Source organism: Ascaphus truei, chromosome 7 (genome assembly GCF_040206685.1).
Source record: "Ascaphus truei isolate aAscTru1 chromosome 7, aAscTru1.hap1, whole genome shotgun sequence".
Taxonomy (NCBI): Eukaryota; Metazoa; Chordata; class Amphibia; order Anura; family Ascaphidae; genus Ascaphus; species Ascaphus truei.
This window is the reverse complement of record NC_134489.1, coordinates 54,381,523-54,397,115: the sequence shown is the minus strand read 5'-3', so window position 1 is coordinate 54,397,115 and position 15,593 is coordinate 54,381,523. Positions and strand designations below refer to the sequence as shown.

The following is a 15,593-nucleotide window of genomic DNA, read 5'->3' as shown; positions in this document are numbered from 1 at the left end:
CCGTTACACGGCCGCGGCAGGTGAGCCACTGAATAATTAACGCTGCGGGGGGTCCCATTCAGAAGCATGAAGCCCCCGCAGCTTCATTGCGGCAGACACTCTCGCCGGCACAACACACTTTTACATGTTTGTCCGCAATGCTGAGGATACCAAGTCTTGTTAATTCTGTATTTATAACCCATGATTGTGTAAATATTTATATACAATGCAATCAGATTCATCTCCCCCCTGCCGTTCGAGCGGGCGAACCGCGACCCTAGTGCGGCCTGATCACAGCCAAGTGCTGTGCTGGGGGAAATTTACCAGCACGATTAACACAGGGGCGTTCCCTGCTTCTGAATTGGACTCCTGCTACGTTAATCCTACCGGGCTGCACCAGTCTGGAAGAGCTGTGCATTGAGAGCAGACATAATCGGTCCCTCTCCCTGCACAGCTCTAACAGGCGATCGCACTGGATTTTATTTTAATTACACAGTATTGAATCAAGGGGTCTCCGGAGCTGAACCGCATTCATTTTAATTGTACATGTTGATCAGGAGTTCTTATATAAAGGATCTGAGAGACTTCAAAAAGTGAATTACACTTTAGCTACTCTTAAATATCCTGTTAAGCTGTCTTTCCCCTGATTAGAGAAGCTTTAGCCCTATTCATTTGAGTGTTACTGAACTCTTCTCCAGCACAGATTAGTTGGCTTCACAGCAGTTTGAACAGAGGCATTATGCTATAACTTAACTGATTGTGAACTATTAAAAGTTGTTGTTTTATCCAACAGGGTCCTCTTGGTTTAAGTGGTTCTTCTGGATTTCCTGGTGCCCCTGGTATGAAGGTAATAAGCAGCTTTTTGCATTGTTCATAAAGTGGAATTGTATGTGTATTCTCTTTTACTGTATTTCTAGTAGTTTTTGATCCATTTTAACAAATATTGTAATCTGTGTGCGCAGAGTTTCTGAAGTTTGACCCCAATCTTAAACAGCAATAGTAGTTAAGACATGGCTGTTTCAACGTTCTAACTTCCTTTAGAGAGAAAGTCGGGTATTGCGACTTTGAGCCTGATAGAGGAAACATATAACTAGAATGCATTTATACTTCATGATTTATGTAACAAGGCAAAGTTAAACGTGGTTCGATGCATGGAAGTTTAGATTATATGTGTCATTGCACTGTACCAAACGTAACAAATTAAAAACAAAGGACCGTTGTAATTTCTACAGATACACACATAAGATTATCAGCCAGGGATATTGACACACACCTTAGGCGCTTGGCGAGTTGACTTTGTGTGTGTGTGTGTGTGTATATGTGTATATGTGTATATGTATGTATGTATGTATGTATGTATGTATATATATATATATATATATATATATATATATATATATATACATACATACATACATACATACATACATACATACATACATACATACATTCATACATACAGGTCTCCGCTCACGCGATGCGCGCGCACATATGTGCGGGCACACACGCTCATCGGCGCTTAGATAAACAGATTTTTTTAAACTTCCTAGCGTGCTCAGCTTCCCCTGCAGCGTCCCCCCTGTTCTCCATCCCCCCCCCCCGCGTGCGAGTGCTTATGAAAATTTAAAGGACACCCGGCGCTCATGCTTGGAGAGCTCTCCAAGCATGAGCGCGCTCAGCGCCAGCGGGGACAAAGCCTTAGGCCGTCGCCATGTTTGGCGCTTGCAGGCGGAAGCGTGCTGATGCGCGCTCCCGCTCAGCACTGAGCCCCTACAGCCGCAATTAGATCGGCTTTAGTAGGGGCTCACCTGTGCTTCCGCGCGCTTGCGGAAGCGCAGGTCTTAGGGGAATTTAAATGAGGGCGAACCAGCTCTGTGACGTCACTGGCCCGCCCCCGGCCAGTGACGCGCCCGCCCCCGGCCCGCCCCCTGATGGTCTTTCCCCCTTCTGCCCGGATCCATGTCCCCCTTCTGCCCGGATCCCTGTCCCTCTTCTGCCCGGATCCCTGTCCCCCTTCTGCCCGGATCCCTGTCCCCCTTCTGCCCGGATCCATGTCCCCCTTCTGCCTTGATCCCTGTCCCCCTTCTGCCCCGATCCATGTCTCGTGTGTGTGTGTGTGTGTGTGTGTGTGTGTGTGTGTGTGTGTGTGTGTGTGTGTGTGTGTGTGCGTGTGTGTGTATGCGTGTGTGTGTGTGTGTGTATGTATGTGTGCATTTGTGTGTGCATGTGTGTGTGCATTGTGTGTGTGTGTGTATGCATGCATGCATGTGTGTGTGTGTGTATGTGTATGCAGGTGCGCGCGCGTATGTGCGTGAATATATTTATCAAAGTTGCACAATGTTAATAAATAATTTATTCTCACAACATGTCTTTTTTTTTTAATTTTTAAAATATTATATAATATACACACACACACACACACACACACACACACACACACACACACACACACACACACACACACACACACACACACACACGTTCCCCAGTGACACACAAACACACAGACCACTTCAAAGTGACACACACACACACTGACAGCTACCAAGTGACACACACACACACAGTGATACCCGCCTCCCAAGCGCGCTTGCTGTCTCCTCTGCCAGGACAGCAAAAAGCTCCTGGTAGAGCGAGCGGCAGCAAGCGAGAGCGAGCAGCAGCACCTAAGCGCTTACTATGTCCCAGGCCTTAGACCGAACCGAGTTTGTGTTGCTTAACTCATCCTTATTGAGATTTCCAAGTTGATGCACATAGAGCTAAATATGTATATGTACTCTGGTACTATACCGGGAGTGTGTTCAAAATTGTCTCACGGCATCATTCTTAAGGCAAAACCAATGTCTTGTTTAGAGGTGACCGAACTGGTCCAAATCCTTATTTCCGGATTTCCGCAGATATTTTAGAACCAAATCTGCCCCATCACCCCACTCAAATCTGCCTGCGAATTGTACTAAAAAATCAGAGCGAATTAATCCTAAACCACTGCTGGTACAATCTGTTTGGATTTTTAAGAATCTGTATTCAGATTCGATATTGAAGCTGAAATCCTCACGGCGGATTCATAATCTGCAGTTGGATTGTTAAACAATCTTCCCCCAGATTACATCTCTCTCTATCCCCACCCCCCTAGAATTTAATCCGAGTGCAACTTCCACTTTTTGAGACCCGAGCTATAGAACTACACGTCTCAGAGGAATTAACCAATCCACATCGGATTAAAAGACTCAGAAAAAAATTGCCCATCTCTAGTCTTGATATCTAATTACAGTACTGTAGTCAAGAGTTATAAACACATTTACAAAAAGCTGAAGTTTTGATGTTGTCCAGCCTCGTTGTCCTTATGAAGATATTAAACAGCAGGGAAAAGTATTTTTCTGGCACATTAAATGCATTTATTACTCTACATTAAATTCTGTATAATATTTTTTACTTATGTAGTGTTTCTGGATTTTTTTTTTTTTCAAAGCAGACAAAACGTCTATTCTGCTCAATTTACCACCAATACAAATATAAAAATGAGACCTTTTTAAATCATGTCTCCAGTAAATAGCCCCTCTATTATTACAGTTATGTATATTTTTTAACTACATATTTGGAACTAATTTCCCTGCTAATGTAACAGATGCATGGTTTCATTTGTATATACATATGAAATAGTTCTCTACCAAATACAGACAATAGAATATTCAGCAGTAGAAGCCATGGAGTATAGGGGCATGTTGAGTACATTAAGTGGTGTTATGCCATAAGACATCTGGTGCTGGAAGGCGCATTACTATTTTCACTAGAATGGACCATAAGATGTCTTCTGGCTCTGTAAATTCTCTTATGGAATGGTGCTGTTCTGTAAATATGGCTCTTTGTCTCAAAAGTTAATGAATGTAAGTCCACAGGTGCTATTTAATCACCAGAAAGGAGACAGCTGCAGTTAAAAAGTTACAATTGGCAAAGATCCTCTCTTTGTACGCCATAGGATAATGAACCGCAGACCGTTTTAAACAATAGAAGTTTTCATTACTTTAAATGGTGTGTAATCAGTTAGTTTCTCATGCTACTTTGGCTTTAGAAAATCCCAACTGCACTTAAGACAAATACAAGAAAAAAACACTTGGCACATTGAATGGGAACAAATTAAAAAATATCCAAAGGATGGTTCCCATTTGTTTCATGGAAAGATTTTTCTGTGAAACCTTTTAAATTGTGTGCAGGCAGAATTTAGTGCGTGCAAATGCAGCCAACATTATTGAAACCGTTATCTCACGATAACGTGCTTATGCTGGTGGGAGTTTTAATGCGTTTTGCAACGCAATAGAGATGCCCCCGCTCTCCCTAGCTGCTGCGGGCATCTCTCCCACACCGGGCTTGCCCCTCTCGCACCGGAAGTTTGGCCTGACTTCCGGGAGTGCCCAGCTTACAGCACACAACGGCGGGAGAGAGAGGCCTGGCTTGAGAAGAGGCAGGCAGCAGCTGGGGAGAGCCAGGGCCCAGAGGCGGCAACCAGATGCCCAGCAGCTGGATGCAGAAGTTGGGCCTGACCTCTAGCCGGGCCCAACTTGAAGCACTGGCCGGCTGGTCCCTCCAACCACCGGCCCGGGACACGTGTCCCAGCTCTCCACCCCCTGTCGGCGGCCCTGAACAGAATGGAGGACAATAGCGATTTTATGCAAAAAATTAATTCATTTTGAAAAATGACCATCTTTGTTTTCTAATTGAATAAAAGGACCCCAGCGTTTATACCTGTGATAAAAGTGAGGGAGAAGCAAGAGATAACAAAAATGGTTAAACACACCAACCTTGACAATAAGGTACACTGGCGACACACTTTATTCGAGCTTGGCTAGTCCCACGAATTCGGGTATACCCGGGTGTATTGAGGTTTGTGACTGTTTTCTGCCCGAGTACATTGAGTTATTTTCCAAGCAGGGATTGAAGCATTTTATTCCCGCTGGCTGCAATACTGCACAGTATATATATATAAACTGCATTACAATTCATGAATTATTGCCATCTGGTAGACACGCAAAGCATTGCAGCCTATTAAATCCTAATCATTATCATTTAACAGATCAGCCGCCCATCAGCCAGGCATGAACCCAGGCTGGGAAGGCAAATGCAACGGGGCTTGTCAGAGGTTAGTAGTGGCTTATTCCAGGTATCTGCCAGGTACATACCGGGTATTTGCTCGAATAAAGTGTGTCGGTGCAGTACAGGATGGTAGTATTTTACCAGCCTATGACTGTTAAATAGAAGATAAGAAATCGCAGTTCTTTGGTCATATCGTTAGTGACTAGAAAAATCTCGGTTTTGGTATTGAGCCAAGAAAGCTCTCAGAGGATTATGATTGAGTGTAGGAGAAGAAGAAATTCCAAGCAAAGTCAAAGGAAACAAGGGAAAGGTTTGTATATTAGGAACTCATTAAGGGTTTTGAAGATGAACTGTAAACTGAGGAAAATCCAGCTTTCGTCAACTGCTTATTCTTCTTGAATAAAATTGTGCATTGGCGTTCTTGTGTAACACACGCACATCCTTTTGGTAATAATGCTTCCTTTCCACTGTACTGCTAATAAGTGAGTGTGTGTGTGTGATATATAGGACCTCTGAGGTTTTCAAAGCTCAGTACATGCTGATACATCTTTGAGAAACTCTCATTCCTTTAATTAAAAAAAAGAATCTTAACCTAAGACGATTCTACACTTCTCCAGGTTTATGACAACTACTAAAACTTTACAATACATCTTGTATACAACATAATAATTTTCTTAAACATATGTTTTCTTAAACAAATGTAGTCCTCCATACCGCAAACCTTTGGGTTTTGTAATCTGAGAATATTAACCCCCTGGCTTCCATGTCAATCAAGGGGAGTCATCTGGAAAAGGGTGGGGGGGCACTTTACCTGTGCAAGGTCCTGCTCAAAGAAGAGTTACATTACATAAAATAGTTAAAGAACGTGACTTACCTTAAAAATGTTCAAGTTACAGTGTTTATAACATTTTTTAAAGGATTTTCAAATCCTTATAGGTGCCTGAAATGATTAGAAAAGTCATACCGATTTTTGAATTTCTAAAACAGGTCAAAATTGGTTTCTTTGAGTTGATTGATACTGACTGACGCAACATAACAGAAGAACTTGTAAACTAATAGGTAGTTAGGACACGGGTCCAAGTAACAGTGCTCAGTAAGATTGAGACATATTGGTAATCCATATATCAAGGCACATATATCATGGTGTAGAAGGAGGCAAAAATAAAGCTAAAGGAGATATTGGACCCAGTGTTTTGAGTAACAGTGACCCTTCATTGAATCATGACTATCCATATAGTGGAGACAAATATAAGCTTAAGCGTAAAACAGTCTCATGCAGTACTCCACAGAACAGAAATCTCTCACTGTAATACTGTTTCTGGTCAACAACTCCCCATAAATAATAGGGGGAGAAACAATACTCACGAATAGCTGCTTCCTTATGGTGCGTGCATCAAGCTATGGTGTCTTGGCAGAAGAAAATCCTAGGATTGGAGCGGAGCACAGCAAGAGAAGATGGGGGACCAGCAAGGTGTGGATTAAAAAATGATTTATTGAAAAACATGGTATCGGGGGACAAAACAAACACTGACGCGTTTCAGGTAAATGGGAAAATGCAAAGATAAATGCAACTTATTCAGAGCACACATATCTATAAAATCACACAAATATAGTTAAAGAAACAACAAATTAATGTAATAAGCGTTATCATATATGCATCTATCTACTTTTATATATTTCAATTTTGTTATAATTTGTTGTTTCTTCTATATTTGTGTGATTTTATAGATATGTGTGCTCTGAATAAGTTTGCATTTTCCCATTTGTCCTCACCTATTCAAGAAACTGATTCGCAGATTAATTCTATTTGTTTTTTTAAATGTCTGTTATTCCTTCCTTTTTCTTTTCTTTTATTGATTTGTTTCTTATTTTCTTTATGTTAAATAAGTTTTATCCCCACTGTCAGTCTTTGTAGGACTCTTCGCTCCCATGGGACGCACCCACTGGTCATTGAGACTTGATTGGAGAGAGCTCCATTATTTAGATCCATTGATATGCTCTCACTCCTAATATATACAGCGTCATTGTTGTTTATGGGTGGGGAGTTGTTCGTGAGACCGTGAGGTCTGCGCGTCACTCCTCTAACATATGAGACGCACCTACCAAACCTAGAGATCCTATTGGAGGAGAGTCTGACCAATGATATTGATTCTCATGTGTTCGCGCCAAATTGACGCGGCGTCACTATTGTTTGGGGCGGGGAGCTGTCTATAAGACTGTGAAAGGGAGAAGACGCGAATCATCTCTTTGATAAAGGGCGTTTTGCCTGAAACGCGTCAGTGTTTGTTTTGTCCCCCGATACCATGTTTTTCAATAAATAATTTTTTAATCCACACCTTGCTGGTCCCCCATCTTCTCTTGCTGTGCTCCGCTCCAATCCTAGGATATTCTTCTAACTTGTAAACTAAGCATAAAATTACAAGATTTAAAAAAGTAAATAGATCTTATGAATAAGTAGGACAACCATTTTACAACAATAAATTAGTGTTCTCATGCTAAACTGGTTTCTAGTCATATATTCCAGTTTTTTTAACATCTTCTTAATAATGCTGGTTTATACTATTTCATTATTTCAATGTCTTATGGTATGTGAACTACAGCCAACAGTGCTGTAAAGCCATCTCCTTCAAAAGAATGGGACAACAATCTTCCCTGACAAAAAAACATATTGAATGAGAGTCTATACTTCATAATGTATATCTAAAAACAGCTTCACCACATATTGAGTATGGAGCATACGCCCAATAATATATATCTAAAGATGATTTAACTGCATATTGCATACCCCCCCCAAATTTTTTTTAAAAAAAATATATATATATATATTTTAAAATATATATAATATTATAATATATATATAATGGATGATAATTCTAAAAATCTATCATATATATATATATATATATATATATATATATATATATATATATATATATATATATTTCTAAAAATCTATACGATTTATATATAGTGTACATTACATTTGATAATTTTATGATTCTTACTTAACCTCAGGGTGAAGCTGGTCCAACAGGTGCACGTGGACCTGAAGGTCCTCAGGGATCAAGAGGTGAAACTGGATCTCAAGGGCTTATTGGGTCGCAGGGTCTGCCAGTAAGTCACTTTTTTGCTTTTGTCAAATGCTTCCGAGTTACTAAGTTAACATGTTATATGTTGTTTACCTTAAACAGTATATGCACATTATATTTTAGAGTATATAGAGGTGTTACCATATAATTGCATAAAGGGCCATATATTACTATATTCTGCCATAGGACAGCTTCTGACACTGGAAGACACCTTAAAACCTGTTCACGGCAATGGGCTTTAAGGTGTTTTCCAGCACTTCAGGGTGTCTAATTGCAGAAGAAGGTTTGGTAAATATTTGCTGTAGTACTTCCATGTTCTATAGTAATGCTTACAATGGTTACACAATTGTTACATGTTACAAAACCTAATATTGAATAGGCAGAGCAAGAACATTGAGACACTAATACAACGTAGAAAGATAATCATTTATTGTATCATTATCTCACTGACATTTCAAGATGCTGTTACTACATAATGCATCTGAATCATTTTGTTCTTTAGGGTACCGTGGGAACCGATGGTGGTGGGGGAGCTAAAGGACCAACTGTAAGTCATTCACAATCGAGTCAACTACATTTGCATTAGTTTGTTAATCATCAGTATACTTTTCGTTGCTCACTATAATGATGCTTCCGTTTCAGGGGACTCCTGGCGTTTCAGGAGCACCTGGTCTTTCCGGGCCACCTGGATCTCATGGACCACAAGGAAGTACTGGAGCACCGGGTATCAGAGGCTCAGTGGTAAATATATCATATCCTGTACAAACTTTAGTTGATACAGAGATATAGGTCAGAGAAGACGCCTTTTCAGTTAGATGCCCATAATTAATGTGGGAACTAGAAGCCAACTTTGCATCTTGTTAAGGGAGGAATCAGCATTGAATGTATTAATAATTTTCTATACTGATGTTTAGGGGTTCCCTGTTGTAGCTTGCTCCACAGTATACAGATGTTCTAAATACTGAACTATCTAAAGTTTATGTATAAAAGTGTGGTTGCAAATAAGGCCTATTACAAATAATAGACTTCCAGTTCAGTTTACATGAAGGCAGGCAAGTATCTCCTGCTAAGCATATATAGTGGTAAAGCATTCGTTGGGCATATCATTTGCAGAAGGACAGTTTATCAAATAATGTCATGGGGACAGATTAGTATACATTTAGGTGAAGGGCCACAAGCTTTTTATGATGTCATTTGAGACATATTTAAAGACCTTAGATTTTTTTAGATATTAACATTTTGCAAATATTGATAACATCTGTACTACATATATTTACATTGTCTTAACTTTCGAGTCCGTTTTATTGCACTTAGCTGCCTAAACAAATTGGATGAAATAAGTAGGAGCAGAGAGTCTAAGGGCAACATCAAGATCCTTTTCTGTCAGTTGAAGGACCCTGATATACTTTACAGTGATCGTTTTTCAGTCGGCATAGCTTGTCCCAGTGCCTGTTTTATTTCATGCAGCTGTATGGAGGTCTGCACCAGGAATTGGCCCAGCCTAATTTGACCTCTTTTCTTAAAGCTTCAGGTTTTTGGCCTCTAACTTCCTTCTCTCCCTAGGCAGTTCTGCTATCCTGGGTCGTCCTGACCCATGGCCCCTCTCAAATCTCTGCATTCTACCAAATCTGCTGTCAGCACCCATAGCATTTATTTTATTTTATTAAGCATCATTAATAGGTTCTCAAACTAAACAGCAATTGTAGGCTCCAATGTGATTCCACAGAGATATATTACTTTCATAATTCTGGATGTCTTTCCAATAAAATGTGCCTATACTTAAACATAAAATTAGGAATTGTTGCAATAATTGTCATATGTTTGTTACCAGTAACTTTATTTGCTCTCTAGGGTGATCCAGGAATTCATGGCTTCAAGGGAGAATTTGGTCCCAAAGGTGAACCTGTAAGTAAAAGTCTATTCACATTAAAGCATGTTCATAAAATTCTAAAACACACCTAGAATCATTGATTTGTCTGTTCTTGCAGCTGCAAATCCCTTTATGTAGAAAGATAAATAAGAACATACTGATTATAGCTGATGGGCAATATAATTCAAATGGAACATACAATAGCATAGTAAATTCTCATAGTGTCGCCATGGTCGTCCGCATGGATCCAGGGCCGTCAACAGGGAGGGCACAGGGGGGACAAAGGGTACTGCGTCCCCGGCCCCGTGGGTCAGGCCGGGCCCCCGCGCGGCCGGGCACCAGTTAATTAAATAAATGAAAAAAAAAAAGTTTAAAAAAATGGCGCCGATTCTCCGCTGTCCTGGCGCGCATGCGCAGGGCCTGCCTCCCCCCGCTCCCAAAGTGGGACGGAGGGGGAAGTACAAGCCAAGTTCCTCTGTCGTCTGCTCCCCCTCCCGCTCCCAACGTGGGATGGAGGGGGAAGTACCAGCTCCTCTGGCCCGCTCCCAACGTGGGACGGAGGGGGAAGTACCAGCTCCTCCTGCGGCCCGCTTCCCCCCCTTGGCCAGCTTCCCGCGCACCCACCTCCCACGCACCCCCCGGCCCACCTCCCGTGGCCTTGCCCCCCCCGAGCCCACCTCCCGTGCCCCCTCCCCAAGCCCACCTCCCTTCCCTGGCAGCTGCCGCAGGGATATCGTGGGCAGAAGAGGATATCGGGGGCAGGAGGGGGAAGCGTCTGGTTTTTTTATTACAGGATTAAAGCCGGGGTCTCTGGAGCTGAACAGCGTTAATTTCAGCTCCGAAGACCCCCTGCTTCCAGAAGTGTGTGCCTCTGTAGGGTTGCCGGTATCTGTAGCCAGGGATCTTCTGTACCTAACGAAATGGTGGCGTTTAAATATCCTGTGTCACGCGGGCCAATAGGAAGCTGTGACGTCATCCCTTATTGCTTCCTATTGGCCCACTTGACCTGGACATTTAAACTCCAAAGAGATACCGGCGCCCCCTATGGAGATAAATATCTCTAGAAGCAGAGGGTCCCCAGAGCTGAAATGAACACAGTTCAGCTCCAGAGACAACATGCTTCAAACCTGTAATAAACATTAAATTAGCATTGCGAATATAAGGAGGTCTGAGAACCTTGAATACAATGTATATTTTCTCTAGTTTTGTTAGTTTTGTCCTTCCTTTCAATGCAGAAGACCTTTTAGACAGTTAGGAATGGATTGTTGTACCTGATATATTTTAAATTGTAGCATGTTCCTTTCATAGCAGAGCAGATTCTGAACATGTAATGCCACTCCATGTAATACTAGTATGTAGATTCTAACTGGTAAAGCTCTGGGTATTCAGATCTTTTTGTATATATAGCTATGTGTGTCTTTGGTAATGCTTAAGATCTTTCTTCTCCCAACAGGGTCCACATGGTCCACAAGGTGCAATAGGCCCACAAGGTGAAGAGGGGAAAAGAGGACCTCGTGGAGACCCAGGATCAGTAGGTCCAGCTGGTCCATTTGGAGAAAGGGTATGGGAAGCTTTTATGTACAGTATCATCTTAAATACTGTACATGTTAGAGAATAAAGCCTGGCTGCTAGCATTCTAGCATTCAGGAATCACAATTACATTTGTCTTCAACTTCATTTGTATTGAGTTAAACATTATTATGTTTTCATATACTGAGCAATATGTTGGCTTGCAACATTAAAATAATTCAAGAAATAACCATAATAATGGACAATAATATCAAAACAGATGCATTATTACCAGCAGAAGTATTGGCCATCTGTGGAAACAACCAAACTGTGTTTGGGAACACTAATACCGTTTTGGACAGGGGATTTCTATGTTGTCATGGATGACCAGCATTGTACTGTTAACCCTGAAAATACATGTAGTTTAGTTTACAAGAACCAAATAAATGGTTAATTTGTTAAGATGATTCTCTCCCAGAAACAAGTTACAAATCATACTTGATGGTCCCTGCTCGTGGTTTAATGGTGCAATCCCTGGTAGCTGATCAAAAACACATCTACTTGACTTCCTTAAACTAATGTAATTATGTTTGAAGCAAATATTTAGCTCATTGGAAATGAAATCACAATGTATTTTTCTTTTGCTGCCTCTATATGGGGGAGTGAAGGGATTGGTCCTAGGAGGGATTGCCCCTTTAAGCCACTCCTCCCACCACTAGTTGATCTGCTTATCGTCAAGGTTTAAAGAACATTGTTTAAAAAATATTTCCAGCCATTTTTTAATTAGGATTTTAGAAAGAAAATAACCGTCTACATTAATTGTAGCATGCACAGTCCTGTCCCGGGTCCTGAATGCATTGTCTCCATTCTTGTCCATAATTTGTATCTTAACTGTATATATTTTAGAATGATGAAAAACAAGGTCATGGTGTATTGAATTTGTGTAGTCCTTTCAAGCTTTCTGAATTACGGTCTACTTTATTCGATAACTTTCATTTATTTAGATTATTCATCTAATTTGCACAGTCTAATTTATAAATGTTTCCTGTACTATATTAATTCTGACTACACAAGTGGTCTTTTAATTAGCTGTACACGGTACTGTGGAGGGTTTTTGTCACTTTTTGTATTTTTTTTTACTCATAACTTATATTGTGTCCTAGTGGTAGTCACGTACCAGCTTCACATTGCAAAGCTACTAACTAACCAATCTCACAAGGATAAGACCCAAAAAGTCAAAACAGCTGTCTGTGAGTAGGTTTACTGACCATACATTTATTTAACCCAAGCTTTGCTGAAAAAGTTGTAATACGGCAGGATTATAGGGATCCATGTTAAAATGGACAAGAAGTAAAAAGTGACACTGTGAGTGCTCATTTGCATGTCATTACCGAGAATCCCTGGCTGCCTTGGAAGCACTGCATGCTAAGGCTAAGGTCCCAGTGTGCACAACTGGGTGCTTGGTGGCGCTCATTCCCGGCAGCAGCGCGACCAGGTGGACTTCTAGCAACGCGGGGTGGCAGGGCGCGGCCATAAGGTCACGCGGCTGGTTCCCCCTCATTGCCTGAACCGCCAACGTGATGTGGCCAATGCTCGGCCGCCACGCCAAAAGACAAAATTCTTGTCTTTTGGCCAACGTGGTCGCGCATCGCGGCTTGTGCGCGCGCGCACGCACACACGCCGACTGGGGCCTGCCCCATAGGGGGCTGTGTCTTGTGTGCGGCACGCACATCATCGTGCACATAACTATGGCCACTGGGGACCTAGCCTAAGAGAGAATGTGGAAAGGCAGGGTTGCAGACCTCTCTGGAACATGTGAATGTGCTCACAAGTGGTATTTTTATTTTCTCATTTATTTCAGGGTGTTCCCGGTAACCGGGGTTTCCCCGGGTCTGATGGATTGCCCGGACCAAAGGTAATGTCATTTTTCATCCCATATTGGTTGACCTGCAGCTCACAGCTTTCCATGTATGCGAAGAAGAAATAATACTGTACGATGTTGTGATACCTTATTCCACGTAAGAGTTGAGCTAGCATGTACATTTCTTGGTAGAGTTGATCCTGAGTGTCCTTTGAATTGAAAGAGAAATGGTAACTCTGCCTTTCACTGTGTCACGTCCTTGCAGGGAGCTCAAGGGGAACGTGGAATTGCAGGAATTTCAGGCCCTAAAGGAGCTAACGGGGATCCTGGACGACTTGGAGAACCTGGTCTTCCTGGTGCCAGAGTGAGTAACATACTGTAATTAAACAGATGCAAGGAATGATACTTCCAGATTATCTAATGTACTATAAAATATAGTTATTGTATAATGTAGTGTGCTGAATGCCAAACTACCATCATTACATCATGAGATTTTGATCAACATGTTACTGTAACTATGATGTGCATGCTGGAGAACTGTAGTGGATAAAACCACCTCAATAGTTTATTAATTTAAGTCAACTCCAGTAAATGCAGCCTTGGGTTATAAAGTAAATATTTGCATAAGTTTTTTTATATTTAATGTAATCATAATTAAATATCTGAAGTATCAGGTCATTAAGAGCTATATTTTTTTTAAATGTGCAATTCCATAAAACATCATCCAGCGCCAGTAGACAACTTATGGCATATTCACTTGACTGTGATGTGTCTTCTGGTGCTGGAAGAGGCCTATCATCACTTAGTAGGTATGTGCCTAAATATAGTATATTTCTGTCAATATAAAAAAATAAATATAATTACATATATTATTGTAACTATAAACACATTGATAGCTACAGTATTTCACAAGCAGGAATATCGTCCTTTCATATCCAAATTTCCCCCCTCTTTTAATGAAATACATAAGGCCTAGAAAGGTGATTAGTTAATAGATCAACATTAAAAAAAATCCAGTATAAAGTTAAACTAATGTTTAAAACAAACATAATAATTTACATAGAAACATAGAATTTGACAACAGATATAAACTACTTGCCAAGCCTACCCAATCTGCCCATTTTTTTTATCTTTTATTGAACCTCGGGCCCAATTTGTTAATTTGCTTTCTTTTATATTTTTTAGCCATGTCTCTATCCCAAATAGTTTGAATTCCCTTACGCCTCTAACACCTCTCTGGGGAGACTATTCCATACTTTCTATGAAGAACTGCTTCCTCACATTTCCCCTGAGCCTACCACCCTCTAGCTTCAGAGCACAACCTCATGTTCTAACATGATCTTTCTCTGAAATATGCTTCCCTTCTGTACCTTGTTGAAACACTTGATATATTTTACTGTTTCTATTACCTCTCCCTTCTCCCTTCTCTCCTCCAAGCTGCACATGTTGAGGTCCTTTAGTCTTTCCCAATAAGTGTTATGATGTATATCATGCAGTATTTTATGAACTCTTTGCAATCTCATTAATCTTATGTATGTCCTTCTGAATATATGGTCTTCAGAACTGAACACAGTAGGTAAAAGCATATGGCTCATAAACAATTGTATTAGACTTTATACTGCATGTACTTTATCGTTTGTATTTTTCAGGGTCTAACTGGAAATCCTGGAGTCCAGGGTCCAGAAGGCAAACCAGGACCAGTAGTAAGTAGCACTCTTTCAAATGTTGTAGTCTACTGTCTATATTGTAATCCTTACTTGAAATAAGCATAGAAGTCCAGTTGTGTCTAGTATCTTATACCAAGATGGCATTAACACTGTCTGTCATCTCCATTGAAGTAGCACTGCCTCTTGGCTACACAATATTACGTTTCTAGAAAGCAGAACATCCTTGATGGATTCCAAAGCTAATATCCCCAAAGTGCATAATTTTGAATTATAATAAAGTCTTAAATTGTAGTCAAATGTGACTACTACTACTAATTAGAAGTAGATCTAAGAAAATAAGGGGCTGGTCTTAGAATATCCCTGATCCTAGGTAAATACAGACATTCTAATGAATGGGGGCTAGTATACTGTACTTGTTAACATAAAACTATGGAACTGACACTTGACTTGTGGATTGTGACATTTATGGGCAACTATTACTAGATATCATATTGTATCAAAAAAAAAGTGTAGCTGAAACAGGACATATA

At 40.8% G+C, this 15,593-nt stretch overlaps 1 protein-coding gene across 1 annotated transcript in view; it reads left to right on the top strand.

Annotated features, from left to right (window-relative positions):
* COL5A2 (collagen type V alpha 2 chain) overlaps window positions 1-15,593 on the top strand; it is a 175,029-nt gene that overhangs the window by 126,986 nt on the left and 32,450 nt on the right. Inside the window, exons 18-26 of the mRNA XM_075608452.1 lie at window positions 773-826; window positions 8,083-8,181; window positions 8,659-8,703; window positions 8,799-8,897; window positions 10,008-10,061; window positions 11,480-11,587; window positions 13,397-13,450; window positions 13,662-13,760; window positions 15,046-15,099. Of these exons, the coding sequence (XP_075464567.1) occupies window positions 773-826; window positions 8,083-8,181; window positions 8,659-8,703; window positions 8,799-8,897; window positions 10,008-10,061; window positions 11,480-11,587; window positions 13,397-13,450; window positions 13,662-13,760; window positions 15,046-15,099 (666 nt within the window). The remainder of the gene's footprint in view (window positions 1-772; window positions 827-8,082; window positions 8,182-8,658; window positions 8,704-8,798; window positions 8,898-10,007; window positions 10,062-11,479; window positions 11,588-13,396; window positions 13,451-13,661; window positions 13,761-15,045; window positions 15,100-15,593) is intronic.